This window comes from Thermobia domestica, chromosome 8, assembly GCF_964235325.1.
Source record: "Thermobia domestica chromosome 8, izTheDome1.hap1.1, whole genome shotgun sequence".
Lineage (NCBI taxonomy): Eukaryota > Metazoa > Arthropoda > Insecta > Zygentoma > Lepismatidae > Thermobia > Thermobia domestica.
This window is the reverse complement of record NC_137461.1, coordinates 24,827,431-24,846,445: the sequence shown is the minus strand read 5'-3', so window position 1 is coordinate 24,846,445 and position 19,015 is coordinate 24,827,431. Positions and strand designations below refer to the sequence as shown.

The 19,015-nt window shown below is 34.9% G+C and overlaps 1 protein-coding gene across 1 annotated transcript; it reads right to left on the bottom strand.

Annotated features, from left to right (window-relative positions):
* Positions 1-4,643: 4,643 nt before the first annotated feature.
* On the bottom strand, positions 4,644-18,422 carry LOC145692061 (uncharacterized). The gene is made up of 4 exons (XM_081767352.1): positions 18,246-18,422; positions 16,396-17,086; positions 11,061-11,095; positions 4,644-5,920 (listed from the first exon to the last, which is right to left on the bottom strand). The coding sequence occupies exons 1-4, from the start codon at positions 18,420-18,422 to the stop codon at positions 5,090-5,092; spliced, it is 1,734 nt and encodes a 577-aa protein (XP_081623478.1). The 3' UTR covers positions 4,644-5,089.
* Between the last annotated feature and the right edge of the window lie 593 nt (positions 18,423-19,015).

The window sequence follows — 19,015 nt, the reverse complement described above, 5'->3', positions numbered from 1 at the left end:
TGACGCTACTGTATCTTTGATTTCTTATTCATTCTGGGGTAATGTTACAAAAGATACATCAAAATCTAGGCTGCAAAAAGTAGATAATTTAATGTTAGTTGATTATAAGGCAAGCACAATAAAGGGTTATGGGAAAGACACAAGTGGTGATTTCTCTACAAGATTACGAAATATACCTATACCTATATTACCTACCTATACCTATATTAGGTATAAGTGAGTTAAATTAGAATATTTTGATAGGCCTAGATTTTTCTCACGCAGTTACATGCTGTGCTGGATTTTTTTTAAAAAAAAGACGTTTTCAATACACAATTTCAATGATAAGGCCAATTTAGATTTAATACTGGCTATTGATATTTTTTAATAAATCTCAGACTTTTGTAATTAATATAAATTTAAATGTAGATAATTACGAAAATATGATAAATATCGAAAAATCGGAAGACAAGGGTGCTATTTGTTAATAGGAAAATTCGGTCATTTGATGAAAGTGAGGAGGAATTTTTTCATTCTAAAAGTAACGAACATGGGAAATGTATATCAGAATTTAAGAATATTCTTCATAAACATACTGGGATCTTTTCCAAAATTGCAGGATGTTGCAAAAATTTCACATATGCGATTGAGGTGGATACGGAACCGATTGTGACGAAACGTTATATTATACCATACCTTACAAATTTAAGGATGATATAAGGAAGCAAATCAATAGGACACTGCAGAATAGGGTTAATCGTCCTTCACAAAGTATATATATCTCAATCCGATTCATGTCGTACCGAAAAAGGATGGGAAGCGATTAAGAATTATTCTTGATCTGAGAAAATTAAATTAACATGTACGGCTACAACAAACTAAGTAAGGTATCCTCATGTAAATGAGATCCCTAGTTCTTTACAGGGCAACACGATATTTGGAAATTTGGAAATTTAAATTTGGTCTCAGTTTACAACCAAACGTTATTGGAAGAAAGCTCTAAGCCTTATACTGCTTTTTCGTTTGATGATCAACTTTATGAATATAACCCAGTAGTTTTTCGATTGATTATTAGAAGGACTCCTTTAGCTACTTGTCTAAATTAGGTATTAGGATAATACTTACGTTCTAACGTCATAACCTATGTAGATGACATTTAGATTATGGAAAAAACAAGCGAAATATTATTTTAAAAATCCGGATATTGTCCTGGAACGCCTAGAAAATGCAGATCTCACAGTAAATTTAGAGAAATCAAATTTTTTTAAGGACTTCTTTTGAATTTCTTGGTTACAACATCAAATTTCAAAGAATGTGTTTCAGCGAATCCAAGATCCAAATGAGAAAAGATTTGCCTTCCCCCACAAATTTAAAGGAAACACGCCAAATTTTGGACTTGCTCAACTGGATCCGAAGAACAATACCCGTGTTTGCCGAAATAGCAAAACCTGTATTTCTTATTACTGAGAAAGGAATTTCTTGGCAGTACGGTGATACGCAAGAACGAAGTTTTCAGAAGTTGAAAACTTATATTATGGAAAATATTCATCTAAAACATCTTGATTTTGATCGTACTTTCTACGTCCTGTGTGATGGGTCCTACTACAGAATTTCTGAGATATTAAGGCATCCTAATCTAACTATAGGAGAACTAGCAGTGATACATTGTGTCAGCTGTACACTGAAAAGGGGTAACCACAACTGAAATCGAATTGCTTGCTGTGCGATTTGCACTTCATAAGTTTGTCCTGTACGTTATTGGGCGCCATTTTATAGTTCTAACGGGTCACAATTCTTTAGGGCATCTTAGGAGTCCAGTTCTACAACAGTACTACAGTTGAGATGGTCATTAGAACTGCTGTGTTTCGATTTGGAAGTGCAACATATTATATGTATTCATAACGTTCCTGTAGACATGTTATCGAGATTATTTCCGGACTCCGAAAATCGAATCATGTCTATAAATGCAAAGTTCTTCAGGAGAAATATCTAAAATATCTTCAAAAGAATTGAAGGAAGAACAAAATTACGAGGAGAATGCAAAAATCATAACGCACTTAACATCTGGTCGTAACTGGAGTTTAATATATCAGATGTCGAATGATGAACTCTTGATTAACAACTTGAAGCATAAAGATAGGAAGAAAATATGTATACAATCAAATCTAGTACCTTGCATATTAAAGGCATATCATGACGATTTTGGACACTGGATATTTGAACATCTACTCGCTAATCTGTAAATCCTCGAATCCTGTAAGAACTCAAATCAAGAACTATATTAGCGACTGTGCGGAGTGTATGGAAATCAAACACAATTATCTGGCAATATATAAACCCATGTTGTCAATCACACCTGAGAAACCTCATTCTTTTATTTCTATAAGTCTGTAGGAACCTTTGTCGTGAGTACATACTGGTGATACTTTTCTTCTCACAGTAATGGGCGTTTTTGCACGATACTTGGTGGCGTATCATTTCAGAAAATTAACTCTATCGGCAATAGTATATAGGATTTTGAATGTGTATATACCACATTATGGTCCCATTACGCACACACTTTGCGACAATGGTGATCAGTTTCGAAGTAGTTTTTCTCCCTGCTATGAACAATGCCAGCATTCGAGTTCATTTTGTTACTCCATGCCACCCAAGTGGTTCTGCAGTAGAAAATATTCATTACTTGGTATTCCGATATTGTTGCAAAATTAATCATTCTGACTGGATCAAATATGTGACAGAAATTATTCATTTCCTAAATTATTCTGTTTCGGACATTTTCGGTGTCGATCCAGCGAATATTCATAATGGCACTGATAGTATAAAAGCAATAGACCAACATTTTGGTATTTAGCTTAATGAAAGTGATGATCTTGATTATTCTCAGCTTATCAGTATGGCGCATATTCATCGAACACAGAAATTTCAATTACAAAACCCAGAAAATTGAAGATCAGCGAACTAGGAAACCTAAAATAGAGACTAAATGATATCGTTTCGTTCGGTTACATCCACAAAGTGATGCATTACTGAAAAGGGTCTATAACTTTTGTGATTTATATGCTGGACCACATTTATGTAATAATCAGACCAAAGTCAAAGTCTTCGAGCTATGTGATGTTAAAACTAGTAAATTTTTAGGTTTACGTAATATTGATGAATTAAAGAAATGAGATACGTCACATCATACGAAAAGCACATGCAACTTGTTAAAACTTTAGTTCCTCAAGAAGTATTATCCAAAGTTATATACAAAACGTTGATTTTTCTGATTAATTCCTAATAAAATAATTTTCTGGTTATGTCATTTTGATATAATATTAATTATTTTTTTTTCTTTTGCTTTAATTATAGTTATGATTTGTTGTAATCTTTATTCTGTTTTATGACATATGAATCATATTTTACAATTTTATGTTAACTGCGCCCGAGCGGAAGAAGACTGTTACGTTGTACTGTATTTTAACTTAACTTGGCTCATACATTGATGTTAAGAAAAGAATTCATTTGAGACCTAATTAATTCACTGATTTGTCAAATTTGCATTTGTCTTCGCGTCGAAGAATGATTAATATCATATATATATAATGACTATATTAAACGAATTAGAACAATAAGATATTGAAATCAAATGTAAAAACTATAATATATTATATACAAAGGGAATTCAAAAAGGAAGGTGAACATGAATATGATATGTAAACTATGTGTGAGTGTCCAAGGATCCTTTCCTAAATTATAAATAATTCAAGAAATCTTATAGTTTGAGAGCCATTTATACAATGATAATATGTATTTATTACTTTTTTTTATTTAATATGTTGGACAAAAACGTTATTTTATCTGGCAATAGCTACGAGTTAGAAGAAATAGAAGAAATACTATAAAGATGTCATGAAAAATCTCGATTTATAAATGTTTAATGTTGCTGCTGCTAGAGATACATGTTTGTTTAAACGTTGTAACTCATTGCTATGGTAACAGTTCTCGTTATCAAGGTTTTGTTTATAAATATGTTTAATATAATTCAGAAAGACCCATATAAGTTAGAAGTGTATGGAATTGCTGAGAAGCACTTACCAATTATTTGGAAATATACCGGTAGTGCTCCTAAGTAATCGAAATAGTGTCTAATTATTTGAATTATAATCGTAGTAAATAGTCACAAGTTCTAATCAGTATGTACTACGATAAATTTCTTTATTTAAAATGAATCGAACTGGTGTGGCGCTATATTATCTTTGGATGTTTTCGTTGGACGCTAATGATATTGTAGAATTTAGTAATTTAGCTACACACAATCATAAGTAATTAAGTTGAGAATAAATTATTGTAATATCGTAGGTTTTATTACTGAAGAAGGGGTGTATGTCGAGCGACTACTATCTCGATTAAATCTTCATCTATGAGATCGTAAATTTAAGGATATGGAAATCTATTCTCTGCTGCGTTGATGATTAACTCGGTTTTACAATTAAAAAATATGCAAAACGATAAATTTTCTTTCACACACTTCATCCAATTATTAACAAAAGAAAAGTTTAAGCTTTTATAGTTGTTACGTTGAACAAATACAAGGAAATAAAAATTTTACTAAATAAATATGAAACACAAAAGTTTATTTCTATTTATTTATTTATTTCTTTATTGTAATTTTTAGGAGTAATCAAGAAGTAATGCATGGTACATGATTATTATATTAAGCTTTCTTACATTTTTACATTAGGTAATTTCAATTAATTTTAGGGAGAAGGATGTTCTTTCCCATAATATCATCCTCTGGGTACCATCTTGTAAAAATTATTAAATATTCTTCTTGTCTTCAGTTAAACACAGTAGCTAAAATACATCTACCTTAGTAATTCATTATTCATAAATATGGTTACTCAATATCAAGAATATTTGCAATAATTAATGTTATCACTAGTTCTTATTCTCTTTGCAAATTTAAGTTTTGTACACATAGAATGAGAAACTAGAGTTGTTGTATCTATGTTAAAATATCTGCATCTTCACCTTTTTATTGTAATCAAAGTTCTTAGATTTTCTAAAATTAATATTTTATAATATTTTCTAATTCTTTAGGCACCATTACCGCCTCTAAATGTATTTAACCTTTTAATACTTTGCGAAAAGCGCTATTTAATCCCTTACTCTGAGAACCTCCATGTAAGTCTATGCCACTTCCTCTGTCATGAGTTTCTTCATATAGACTTACGCTTCCTCCTCTACCATGAACCATTCCTGATATATCACCTAGACCACCTCCACCCAATAAACTTAAATCATTTTCAAGTAAATCAAGGCTACCTGACGATCCTGCAAAACTGTCGCTTAATTCATTATCAGTAGCTCCTTTAGACATACCTAAACTTTCTCCAGATAACTCCACACTACTAAAGAACCTTCCTGCAGTATCTTCACTTACAAGAGTTTTGTGTGAACGTCCGTCCCGTCTTGTACGTTTTATTTTAAAACCGCCTGATCCACCAGATCCTGAGAGATCTAGACCAAGAGATCCGCCGCCTTTACCTCCTAAGCTGCCTCCAAAGGAACCACTTCCTAAAGATCCTCCTAAACTACCACCTCCTAATGATCCTCCTAAACTACCACCTCCTAATGATCCTCCTAAACTACCACCGCCTAATGATCCTCCTAAACTACCACCTCCTGAACTAGTACCTCTACCTCCCAGTCCGAACAAATCTCCCAAATTACCTCCTCCAAAACTACCACCAGTTGAACCACCACCCAAAGTTCCTCCTGTGGGAATACTACCCATAGTATGAGTGTGGGTTTCAGGCATTCTCACAACGGTAACTCTTCTTCCGCATCTGCGTCGAGTACGTCGAGGTATTGTCCAATGAGTTGAACTGACCGGTAAGTATCCTGTGGTGTGGTATGTCGATGATGGTAGTGTCCAAGAAGTTTGACGTTTAACCTTTAAAAATGGGAAAACAAGTAGAACAATATTAAACACATAAATACAAATTTGAGTCATTATGTAGCATTTCTGCAGTGCTTAATTTAGATGCGTTTTTCTCAGGAGATAGTTGAAAAATCCATGAACCTGTTAAGAAAGTTAGAGTACGGCAATACCTCAATAATACAAGTATGAGTTTGTATCTAGGAATTTATCCACAAGCACACTAAAGTTACATTTTCTCGGGAAGACATAGATTTTACTCACGGAGGTTTTTCGGAAACATGTCTAAATTTAACACTGCATTTTGGTGCATTGTCAGATGATATTGATGTATTGGTAACTAATATCTATTTAACTATATTTAAGAAGAACGGCTCCAAATTATGTAATTAAATCTCTTCATAAAATGAGATAAAATTATTGGATTCTTAATTCACAATGCATGTGAAATCACAGCACTTAGAAATGATTCGACATAAGCATAAAATATTGGTTGATCTTTCTAATTTTATAAAGGAATTTATGGTTTCTTTTAAAATGCTTTCTCTATCAATCTATCTTTATTTCTACTTTTTGTATCGTTTGTCGTACAAATCATCTTCCAGAGATATTTACTCCACCATGACTTTAATTCAATTTGAACTATCCATTCATTTATGATCATATCAGTTATAAAAAATGTATACTAAAATAGGCACACTTTATACAATATGCCGTTTATGAAAATTTGATTCTCTCGAATTGTGTAAAAGCTAAAATTCATCAATAATACTTCTTGAAGGATGAACAATGGAATAACACTAGACCCATGAACGAAATTTAGTTGACCACTGTCATTGTCATTTATTGGCTCTGTTACACATTTAGAAGGTCTCTTTGAACACCATCTTTAGCGTCGTACAAAAATTGAAGTGCCATGTACTGTGATATTTTATGAAGAGTTGTCTTGGTGACTGTTGCAAAGGATATCTTAACGTAGGCTTTCAACTGTAGCGTTCTCTGATATCACTCTTCGGAAACACGTTCCTCGATTACGGAATTTAATAATATTTTTGTGTGTACGGAACTTTTCTTCCAAGCAACTAAAGAAAGAATAAATGTTCTTGAAGAATATTTTAAACTGATTTAGTCTGGAATGTTACTGTGAAAGCATGGACGCGAAGCCACACATAAATATATATTAGTGTCACACTGGAATTCAAATAAATAGCTAGATATCAATGAAAATAGGATAAAAATGTCGAGAAATAAAATTTCAAACTTAACAAAGAAACGGGCTACATAAAAATTAATTTCTATTTTTCTACTAGTCAGAATTATCGTGCATTTGGTTCAGTTGTCATGGAAGGTATTCTTAAGAGAGCGAATCCTTACGGGATTCAGTAAATTCGATAGACTTACTTAACTTCATGCATATTTTGGCATTCCTTGCAGATATATGATTACCCAACGCGTTTTCAGCATGGTATCCCGAGGTTTAATTTCCGGTAGGAGCACGTGCGATTCATATCCTACGTTAAGTAGTAGGTCTAAGTGTTAATCCTAAAAATTAATAATCGAATGAGTTATTTATTTCTCTGTGAAACGATCAAAATCGAACACATATTTCAATTTCAATGAATCATTAAAGTATAATCATGTTCCTGTTTTACAAATTAATTTACACGAGAAATGAGGTTAGTTAACTTCTTATCACCACTGAAGAGACGTAGGTTTTGTATCGATAAGTGCGCTATGCTTGGTGATGAGTGTGTAACCGAGTGATTTTTACGAATCGACTAGAAAATTCAAGTTGAAGAAATAGGCTGAGCAGTGTTGGCAACACCAGTTGTTTTCTACCTCTCAAACAGCTTGAATTATTTGTGCTGATCAAAGTAGTATGTAAAATTAAGTTCAATAATTCTGTAGAACATATACTGGAGATATGGTTATGTAATTCACTGTTATTTTTCCCGTAATACCTCTGTTTGTCTTCCTCAAACTTTAAAGATGTCTTTAAAGTGAAAAATCATTAGAAGTTCCAAAGCTGAGGAGGAGTGAGTAGGAAAGAGATAAAGCTGGTTTCGTTGTTACTCTCGATGATTTGGGTAAGTTTAACATCTAAGCCCAATACCTCGAGTGAGAAAAATAAATGTGGCAGCTACAGAAATCTAGACGTGCGCACGCATAGTCTGTAAAAATGAAAATATATGAGATCCAAGGATCTTATAAAATAGAGGATCTGCCCTTACAACAAAATCTTGAAGCCATACATCACAGTTTTACCACCCCTACTCTGCCCACTCCACCCAAAAGGATCGCAATGTTTTTTGAGCCAACCATCATGGCGGAAACGAAAGTAGCTAATCAGACGATGGCGGAAACGAGAGTAGCCAATCAGACGTGTCTATGCTCGGTTGTTTTTTGGCTTCATCGATTTAATATGATGAAGATACATATGGGCAGATCCTCTATTTATAACATCCTTGATGAAATCCGAAATTCAATTTTGTGTCTATATATGTGTGTGTGATTTGACAGCACAACAACTCATAAATAGTCACAAAATCGGGTTATAATGAACTTATTGATTTCTGAGGGATGTATTTACGGGGGGAATAAGTAAGAGTCAATTAATATTAGCGACAATAGAAGGAATTATAAGGAAAGATAATTTATCTATCAATTGTATGCATCCCTCAGAAAACTGAAAATTTTCTATTCATTTCTCAATGTTCACTTTAAGAAGCAGTTTTGTTATTGTAGAGGACTTGGCTAAACAGCTGATTCATAGTTAATTCACCCGATGAGGTGAAATGGAAGAAAGAAAGAAAGAAAGAAAAATAGGTAATTTCCTCTTTATTTCATAATGTAAGTTTATTGTGGCTAAACCTCTGCATATCCTAAAAGTAGACAGAACTCCAATGTTGGTAATTAATACATCAAACACGGCAAATAAAGGCTGAAGTTGTTGAACAGTATACAAATTGAGCTCCCATAGTCCTTCTCTGTCAGAACGTTTGAAGTTTCTAAGCAGTTTAACTATTCGCAAGAAATTATCCCAGAATAGAAACTGCTCCGATGATTTCCTATCCTCTGGTATAAATGTCTCAGAATCTCTAAGAATATGTGTCATCTGAATTGACTGGTAAGCACTTTTGCATTGTTCAGAAAACTTAAAAATATGGGCGTCAAGGAAATATGGATTCATGCCAGTATTGGAGATTCTACGAAAATGATTCCCATTCATTATATACCATCTTCCTTGGGTTATGCATATTCTTCTGTTCTGCCGGCTGTTCATGCTGTATTTGGTGAAGACTACACCAGTAAATTTGGTACGAAGAAAGCAGCTTTTTAGATTGTAACCCTACGGCGTATTTGAAAGAATTTAGAATTACATGTGAACCACTTCACGAAGTTTTACAGTGTGTTGAAGAATATTTTGTTCAGCTGTTAAAGAAAGGTACGACGTGCAAGACACTTGATGAACTCAGACTATGGCTGTATACACATGGAAAAAATGTGTTGTTTCAGGATCTCCCTCCTGCAAGTAACAGCGCACTTGAGCACTTGAAAAGAGTTGTTTCAATACCCATATACAAATACACTGTTTGGATGAATACTGGGTACATTTAGACCCTCTAAAGTTTGGATTTGAACTGAGCAATGGAACTATTATGCCCACAAAACATTTCAATGTTTTCCCACTGGATTTAATTCAACCATGTAATTGCCTAAAATGTGCAACGTGTGCCTGTTTGTGTCGGAAGTCAGAAATCGAGTGCTGCTTGTTCTGTAAGTGCAGAAATGTCGCAAAAGACAAAATTGATTGTAAAAATCCATATACGTAAATTATTTTAAATTAATACTATTGTATGTTATATTTTAGCTAGAGACTAAATGAACAGCAAGGAAACTAAGCAATAAACGGTATTATTATTATTATTAACTTTTATGATATTACAAAAAGTGGTAGAGGAATAAACATGCCTTACAAAGTTCGTTTACTTACGTACACGTATGGCAAAAAAAAAATGCATAAGGAATTTTCAAGGCATTCGAGTGCTGCGCCAATTACAGCCATTGACAGGTCACAAGCTTCCGCACTTTGCTCCATATAATGTGGAATATTTTTGTTATTTTTAAAGATAGAACAATGATTTTGATACCGTTCGAAAGCTCTTAATGTAAACGTTTTTATATACTTCACAAATATTCAATATCTTGGTGGTATATCATTTCATGCTGAACACAAAAAATACATTAGCGAAACAGTATTTTTTGCCATTTAGGGCGCCGTTATTAAACATGGCGGCCACACATGATAACTAATTTTAGTTAAAAATAATTTTATATCCATTTTCCTTCACCAGGCGTAAAACGGTGTTTCAAGTTTTATTTATTAACAAGTTACAAAGTGTTAAAAATTGTTACAGGTGATTTTCCATGGCCGCCATCTTGAAGCCGCTATTGCAAACAAAAATGTGTGGAGTGAGGGGTACACACCAAACCTTTTTTTTTTTACTTCCTTATGGACATAAGAATATATTTCAGTAACAATTTTCTCCATACACGGACTTACATACAAAAGTATTGTCAGTCTCAGGACTAGAAAGGAACACTTTTTGTTTACGGAAAAATAATAATGTTCCGTGAAGGTCCGTTATTCAAAGACTTAATTATATTATTGAGTTAAAAGATAGTGAGGTTTCTTGTATAGTATATACACTGAAAAAACTCCGTTATCCGGACAGCGGTATACTGTACAAATACATGGAATTATCTTGCTTACTACAGAAATCAGTACTGACAGTGAGCATACGTTATCCGTATGCTATATAGGCACTGCCCTTAAATGTTACATCATGCTATTGCAGGATGTCTGATATCTAACAGTCCCACTTATATTACATACATATATGTATGTTACCTTCGTCAGCTATATGTTATATACGTCCATTTGTATGTGACATCCTGACCGCCTATACGGAAAGTACTTACAGATGGAACACTTATACAGAAAGTATTTTAAAACATGCGTTTTAGTTATACGTTTGCTGTACGTTAAGTCCAAAAACTACATGATTTACAAATGTAACATACAGTTTTACGTACGCCACACACATTTTTTTCTCAATGTAACAAATGGAAAGCATTATATGCCAATATTTACCCTTTCTATGCCTCTTCTGTTTCGAATTCGGGTACCTACAGGAAAGAAATGAAAAAAATATAGTTTTATTAGAATAATTAATTTCTCAGAAAAATAATTTAGAGTATTGCAACTGGACTAAGGAGTTATAAATGAAGTAAGAAATTATTTTGATAATGTACTTCGGTGAAAAATCCTTCTAGAAATCTGTCATTCCAATCGATACTACTCTTCAAAATACAAGAAAGTACAAGAGCATTCACATATTGAGCAATCATATAACTCACATATGTTTTTCGTATTAATAATGGAAATATGTAAATGTCCTTCATATCATGTCACAAACGTGATAATCATGTCAGGAATATAATAATTTCAAAATTTCGTATTTAATAAATAATTAATTTCAAATTCATTTTTATCAAGTAACTTACGGTCTAGCATGCGTGTTCATAATACTGAAATAGTAAACTAACTTGAAATAATAAGTTGAGCTCAAATAATAAATAAACTTAATATCTGATTTTGGAATAGGACATTTTGATATACCATTTTATTCATATTTATTCAAGTACTGTGTTTGTACATATTATAATGATAGGCAGGTATCATTAACTTCAGTATATATCTTTTAATTTCTAACTATTTAAGTAACAATAATGAATATGTTGTATTAATACCATGGTACACTGCATGGCATTTATTCCGAACTTGGTAATCCTCCTGGTGTTCGACAAAGAGCGTAACAAGAGCTACGAAAATTTAAGTCATCAAATTTTTAGGACCACTTTAAAAGAAAAATGAAATGAAATCTTTGACTGTTACGTCCTACGTTTATGCCTGTAGGCTAATAATGCAGTCAAATTACCAAAAAGTAAACCACAAATTAGTAACAAGCTGAAAATTGGTACAGATGTTGAGAATGATATTCTAAACAACATACTAAAAGTTCCTGAAATCCTAGGTGACCTTTGCTGCCATATTGAAAAATGGCTGCTGGAAGTGTCAAAAGAACAATACCCAGATAAAATAGCAATATCTACCCTATAGTTGAACATAAAGAGATAAAATTAGTGTCGTATTATAGAACATAGATAACACAATATTTTTTATAGCGAAACATTTTTTTATAAAACGCATACTTTTAGAAATATTTATCTCTAAATTCTAAAATTCCCAAAACTACCATCAAACTCATTTAAAAGTTTATTGAATTTAGGAAGTAATTATTAACAAGTTAAAATTTGGCAAAGACATTTGTAAAGATTACTTAAATGACATACTAAAATCCTACAACTTCTTCGTTCGCCATATCGAAAAATGTCAAAATGTCCGAAGTAATTGAAAGATGATATTTTGTTAAGTGAAATACAAAATCTGGACAGGACTAAATATTTGAGAAACTGTAAATGCAGTCAATCCGGAGTGAATGCTGAAATCAATGCTTGTGCAAGGGGAAAAACGATATGACGTGTTTCAGGTTGTCGTCCGCCATCTTGGTGGCCACCATCTTGGAATCAACTTGTTTATTTTAAATGTCAGCATGGTCGTGTGACATATTAAACAACATTCTCGTTCGAAGAGAAACCCAACGGTAAGGTTATTTTTCCAAACCCTGCAACGGTTTTGAAGCTGTGAATAGATTCAGGATATGTTATGTTTGAAATGTTGTGAAATGTGATGTGTAAAATTTCGAATTGAAGGATAAAGTAAAAAAAAAAAGCTTTGTAACATCTCACATCACGTATTCTTTAATAACCAGAAAAAGAGAAAGCTAAAATACATAAGACAATTACAATCTCACATGACATATTCAGCATGCCCACCATTCTGTTTTATGCATATCCTTAACCATGCAAATCAGTGCTTGTGCACTCTGCGAAGTATAGTTGGTAATATTTGTTCACAGGCCGTATTGATTTTCCTTTTCAGGTAGCCTATGTCATTAATTTTACACTGGTAGGCAATAACTTTAAAGTACTCCAAAGATAGAAATCCAACGGAGTTAGGTCGGGGCGCCTTGCTGGCCACTCAACTGGTCGATGCCGACCCATCCAGACACCGGGAAAGTATTCATTGAGCCATCGATTATATTACGACCATAATGAGGCGGTACCCCATCTTGTTGTCAATATTGACGAAGTCACCCTTCCTCGTTCAACAAATGTGGCATAACAGTGTTTTCAGGCATATCTCCATATTGTGCTGCATCCAAGGTTCCATCAATGAACAGGTCCAATGGGTCCCATGAATGAAAGGTCTAATAAGTCTTTCGCCCCATATTCCATACCACGCCATTACCTTACCTGCACCTCACATCTTTGATGCATCTATTTAATTAAGATTTGTATTAGCTCAGTACCGAACATTTTGCCCAGCACCGAGAAATCTTACGCTAAAGTTTTTTTTTTTAAACTCTGCAAAGGATTTGAAGTGGTGAATGGGTTTAGGATAGATTGTTTTGATTTAAACTTATTTTTTTAATGTGTAGAACATTGTATAGACGGGAACCTATTGTCTCTTTGCTTTTTTTCTTGTAGGTATTACAGGATGCTAACCCGAGAGTAAAGAATCGAAATTATCCTTTTGGCTGGAGGTCGCAGTTCAGCAATTACAACAGACGGCTTCAAAGAGCGACATCCTACTCGCAAGCCGGTGACAGACAGTGCTGTACGAAAACTAATCTGCAAATTCAGGGCAACGGGAAATGTTAATGATTTACCACAATCAGGACTACCACGAAATGCAACTGATCCAGACACATCAGCAGCTGTGTTGGGTGTATTGGTGAAAAGTCCTACGAAGAGTGTGCGACGTCTATCAAGTGAACATAATGTTAATGTCAAAAGTGTTCAAAGAATATTAGAAAGGGAAAAGTGGCACCCTTAAAAATTAAAGGTGAAACAAAAACTGCGAGTGGATGATTTAGATAGACCAATGGAGTTTTGTGAGTAGGCGTTGGCCCAGATAGCTCGTGACCCAGTGTTTAGTCATAACATTGTTTTTAGTAATGATGCAAATTTCTATGTAACAGGTGAGATTAAGAACCAAAATATCCGATACTGGGCTAATACAAATCTTAATTGGATAGATGCATCTAAGAAGCTAAGTGCAGAAAGGTAATGGTGTGGTGTGTAATATGGGGCGAAAACTTATTCGACCTGTTTTCATTGATGGGACCATGGATGCTCCACAATATGGAGATATGTTTGAAAACATTGTTATGCCACTGTGTAATATGGGGCGAAAACTTATTCGACCTGTTTTCATTGATGGGACCATGGATGCTCCACAATATGGAGATATGTTTGAAAACATTGTTATGCCACGTTTGTTGAAAGAGGAAGGGTGATTTTATTAATATTGGCAACAAGATGGGGCACCGATGCATTATGGTCGTAATATAATCGATGGCTCAATGAACTCTTTCCCGGTTGCTGGATAGGTCGCCATGGACCAGTTGAGTGGCCAGCAAGGACCCTCGAGCTAACTCCATTGGATTTCTATCTTTGGGGGCACTTTAAAACTATTGATTACCAGTGTAAATTTAATGACATTGGCTACCTGAAAAAGAAAATCGTTATGGCCTGTGAACAAATATTACCAACTATACTTCGCAGATTGCACAAGCGCTGGGTCGCACGGTTAAGGATATGCATAGAACCGAATGGGGGGCATGCTGAACATGTCATGTGATTGTAATTGTCTTATGTATTTTAGCTCTCTCTTTTCCTCGTTATTAAAGATTACGTGATGTGAGATGTTACAAAGCTTGTTTTTTTTCTTTTTTTCTTTTTTGTTTGTTTGTTTTACTTTATCCTTCAATTCGAAACTTCACACAGCACATTTCACAGCATTTCAAACATAACTTATCCTGAATCTATTCACAACTTCAAAATCGTTGCAGGGTTTGGAAAAATAACCTTACCGTTGGGTTTCTCTTCAAACAAGGATGTTTTAATATGTCACACGACCATGTTGGCATTTAAAACAAACAAGTTGATTTCAAGATGGCGGACGACAGCCTTAAACACGTCATAATATTTTCCCCCTCGCACTGGCATTGATCCCAATTGATCTACTGCATTTAGTTTCTCAAATATTTAGTCCTGTCCAGAGTTTGTATTTCACTTAACAAAATATCATCTTTCAATTACTTTGGACATTTGGACATTTTCCAATATGGCGAACGAAGGAGTTGTGTGATTTTAGTATGTCATTTAAATAATCTTTATCAACGTCTATGTCAAATTTTAAGTTGTTAATAACTACTTCCTAAATTCAAGAAACTTTTAAATGAGTTTGATGGTAGTTTTGGGAATTTTAGAATTTAGAGGTAAATATTTCTAAAAATATGCATTTTATGAAAAATTGTCTCTTTATAAAAAAGTATTGTGTTGTCCATGTTCTATAAAACGACACTAAGTTTATCTCCTTATGTTCAACCATAGCGAAAATATTGCTATTTTATCTGGGTATTGTTCTTTTGACACTTCAAGCGGCCATTTTCCAATATGGCGGCGAAGGTCACGTGGGATTTCAGGGGACTTTTAGTATGTTGTTTAGAACATCATTTTCAACATCTGTACCAATTTTCAGCTTGTTACTAATTTGTTCCTTTCTTCGTTAAAATTTTAGCTTCATTTACTGCACTATAAAGGAGACGGTGATGATGAAAAATTAATGAATGGTGGAATGAAGAAAGTGGGAGGAAACGGAAGAACCCCAAAGAAATCCACGCACATGGTGTTTGTCCATCACAAAGTACACTTGGCGTGAGCGGGAATCAAACCTGGGACCACATGCACCTGATCCATCGCGGCCCTCCGCTTTAAAAGGGTATTACAGAATAGGATAGAATAGGATAGAGTAAGGTCGAGAGAAGTAGAATATGGTCGGGTTAGTTTAGGGTTAGGAAAGTTTGGGCCCATTTTGTTAAAAATTAATAGTGTACAATTTCTCGTCTCTGCGTAAGGGTACCAAATGGAGCGTCTTTTTACGCTTGCAGTCATGTTCAAAATACAAATGCTGGTTACTCTTCCACAATCCAACTATGCGGTAAAATTGCGCCAAGTAGTTCGCTCCTCTTGCCAAATAGTTCCATGTTTATAACTGCTTATATAAAAAATAAGATACAAAAATTTCCGCTCTCCTTACATATTATCAAGCACATAAACGACCAACTTATCCATTTCTTCCCCGTAAATTTTCAAACTTTTGCCAGAAGGGGTTTGGAAGTTAACCCCATTCTAGATTCACACGATCGGTCTTGAGGAAGAAACGAATTATAAGAAACTAGTTCACTTGAAGTCAATTCTATGTGGTACTAAAGAATGATTCAAAATACAATACTAACCTCCAAAGCTTCCTAACAGATCTCCGATTGTATTGCGCGTCGTGCCGGTCTGGGTGTGACTGTTAGTCGGTTCCACCACAATAACTTCGTCCTCCTCATCACATTCCTCCGTTTGCACTGGATACGGCATCATAACAACGTTTGGTGCTTGCTGTGGAGGTGGCTGATAGTAGTGGTAATTGTGAACGGGTGGCTGGGGCTGCTGAGGCTGCTGAGGCTGCACATAAATAGGCTGAGTATACACTGGTTGGTAAATAGGTTGTACTTGCACTGGTGGACGGTAATATGTTTGAGGAGTATAGTACGACCCGTAAGTATATCCTTGCCTGTTATATGTAGGTTGCCTATAGGTATAGGCTTGTCTGTTGTACGTAGGTTGCCTGTAAGTATAGGCTTGTCTGTTGTAGGTAGGTTGTCTGTAAGTATAGGCTTGTCTATTGTATGTAGGTTGAGAGTACGTATAGGCTTGCCTATTGTACGTAGGTTGCCTGTAAGTATAGGCTTGTCTATTGTTTGTAGGTTGAGAGTACGTATAGGCTTGCCTAGTGTAAGTAGGTTGCCTATAGGTATAAGCTTGTCTAGAGTATGTAGGTTGTGAATAGGTAGTATATGCTTGCCTGTTGTAGGTTGGGCGGTAATTGTTCGTAGAAGTTCGTTGAGGATAAGTGTGACGGGTGGTTTGTCTTCTAACCTGCAGGAGAAAGTAGTAGTTATAATATATTATTTCCATTAGAAACCGACGTATGTATTTACTAATAAAAAAAAGGATTGTTACTAGTAAAATTGAAAAGGTCATATAATGAGAAGTACTAAGAGTGGAAAACTCAGTGAGAAAAATGTAAAAATATATATATATATATAAAATTGAATACCAAATAAACAATATGTTTTTAAAAGCTATCGAAGAAATTGCACTGTTGTATGCTATAGCTGAGACCTTAGATACTTTTCATTATTCATTGGTATTAAGCCAACAAAACCCCGCTTTTAGCGTGGAATACTCGGATTCAATTACAAATGGGAGCTAATATAGTTAGCATCTCGTAACGAAACGAGTATTAAGCTGTAAACACTCGTTTCCTTAATCTCATTGATGGGAAAATACCCTAAATTAAAAGAGAAAACAATAAGGCATCATATACAGCAAGATAATTGATTAATTTACAAATATGACTTCAAAGAACCTACAAAGAGAGCAAACCAATCTACGCTCTACACAACTCGATTTACACAACTCAATAGATTCCTACCAAATTAATAGAAATGTTAGTGTATATATAGTTTTCTCTACCGAAAAAAGATGAGTCACAGTTGGCCTTTGCGTTGTTCTCCTCGGATAAATTGCACTGCTATAAATTGCACTGTTCAACATCTTTTCACTTTTTAATTTTTACAAAAACGAAAGTAGCCGTTCTTTATTGGTTTTTGGTCACAGAACGCGAAAATCGCACCTAAAATTCTCTCCTGGCTCAGGTTTCTGAGTAATTTAGCGTTTTATATTTTGCATATAACGCTATGGGACATTATAAGTAGTGGCAACGTTGTACGTTATCAACAGCTAGTGCGAGAGTCTCATGAGTCACGTGAGGCAATGATTGCAAGTTGAAACTAGCTCCAGTTAACGTCCCTAATTGTATTCGTACCGTGCTTCAAGCAGTAGTTTGGCAGACTGTTTGTGTTACTGGTGAACCAGCAGTTTGAAAGTAGTGAGTGAGGACATTATCGCTGTTGTACGTATTGTTTTCATTGCGAAGTGTCAGTGATTCAAGGAAAGTGCAGCAATGCCCCGCGTTTGTAAAAATTCGGTGGACAGTGTGTGCTACATATGTGCGGACGTGATTTGTGGTTACAGGGAAGCGGCCATTGACTGCTGCAGTGTGAAAAGCATATTTACTATACTTTGGGTGTCGTGTTGGAGACCACAATAAATCATGGGCTCCCCACGTTTGTTGTACGAGTTGTTCATCTACTCTCAATGCCTGGATAAATGGTAAGAACGTTTCCATGCGCTTTGCTGTGCCCGCCATTTGGCGTGAACCAACAAACCATAGTACAGATTGCAATTTTTGCATGCTACTCTGTTTGAAGAAAGGTATAAATACGAAGAAGAAGAGAAAGATCGAATACCCAGTGATGCCATCTGTCATTCGTCCAGAGGCCCATGGAGAAGGATTGCCTGTTCCCGATGCCCCGGCTACCATTCCGACGAAAAGTGATACAGAGAATGAAAGTGAAGCTGAACCTGCTCCACCTACTAGTGACATTGATCCTTCATTTGAGCATAAAACCAACTATCTTGAACCACACCGACTCACACAAGAGGAGCTTCATGACCTGATTAGAGATTTGGAACTGCCAAAGAATAACGCTGCGCTCTTAGCAGCTAGGCTACAGCAGTGGAATCTTCTAGAGGATACAGTTAGGGTATCAACTGTACGCGATCGTCAAAAAGATCTTGCAAAATATTTCTGCTGCACCGATGAGATAGTAGTTTGCAATAATGTTCCAGGTTTGATGCAGAAACAGAAGATTCCGTACAAAGTATTAGATTGGAGACTGTTCATAGACCTCCAAAACAAGCCTTAAGGCTGTGTTCCTGTACAACAGTAAGGAGATATCA

Bases quoted from the DNA above. Each gene is read 5' to 3' on its own strand.
- LOC145692061 (XM_081767352.1), bottom strand. From the start codon at position 18,422: ATGGCGGGCACAGCAAAGCGCATGGAAACGTTCTTACCATTTATCCAG. The intron at 17,087-18,245 runs GTAACCACAAAT...TTTCTCCTGCAG, and splicing joins CAGTCAATGGCCGCTTCCCT to GTTAGAAGACAAACCACCCG. The intron at 5,921-11,060 runs GTAAATATTGGC...CCATTTTTAAAG, and splicing joins ACAGAAGAGGCATAGAAAGG to GTTAAACGTCAAACTTCTTG.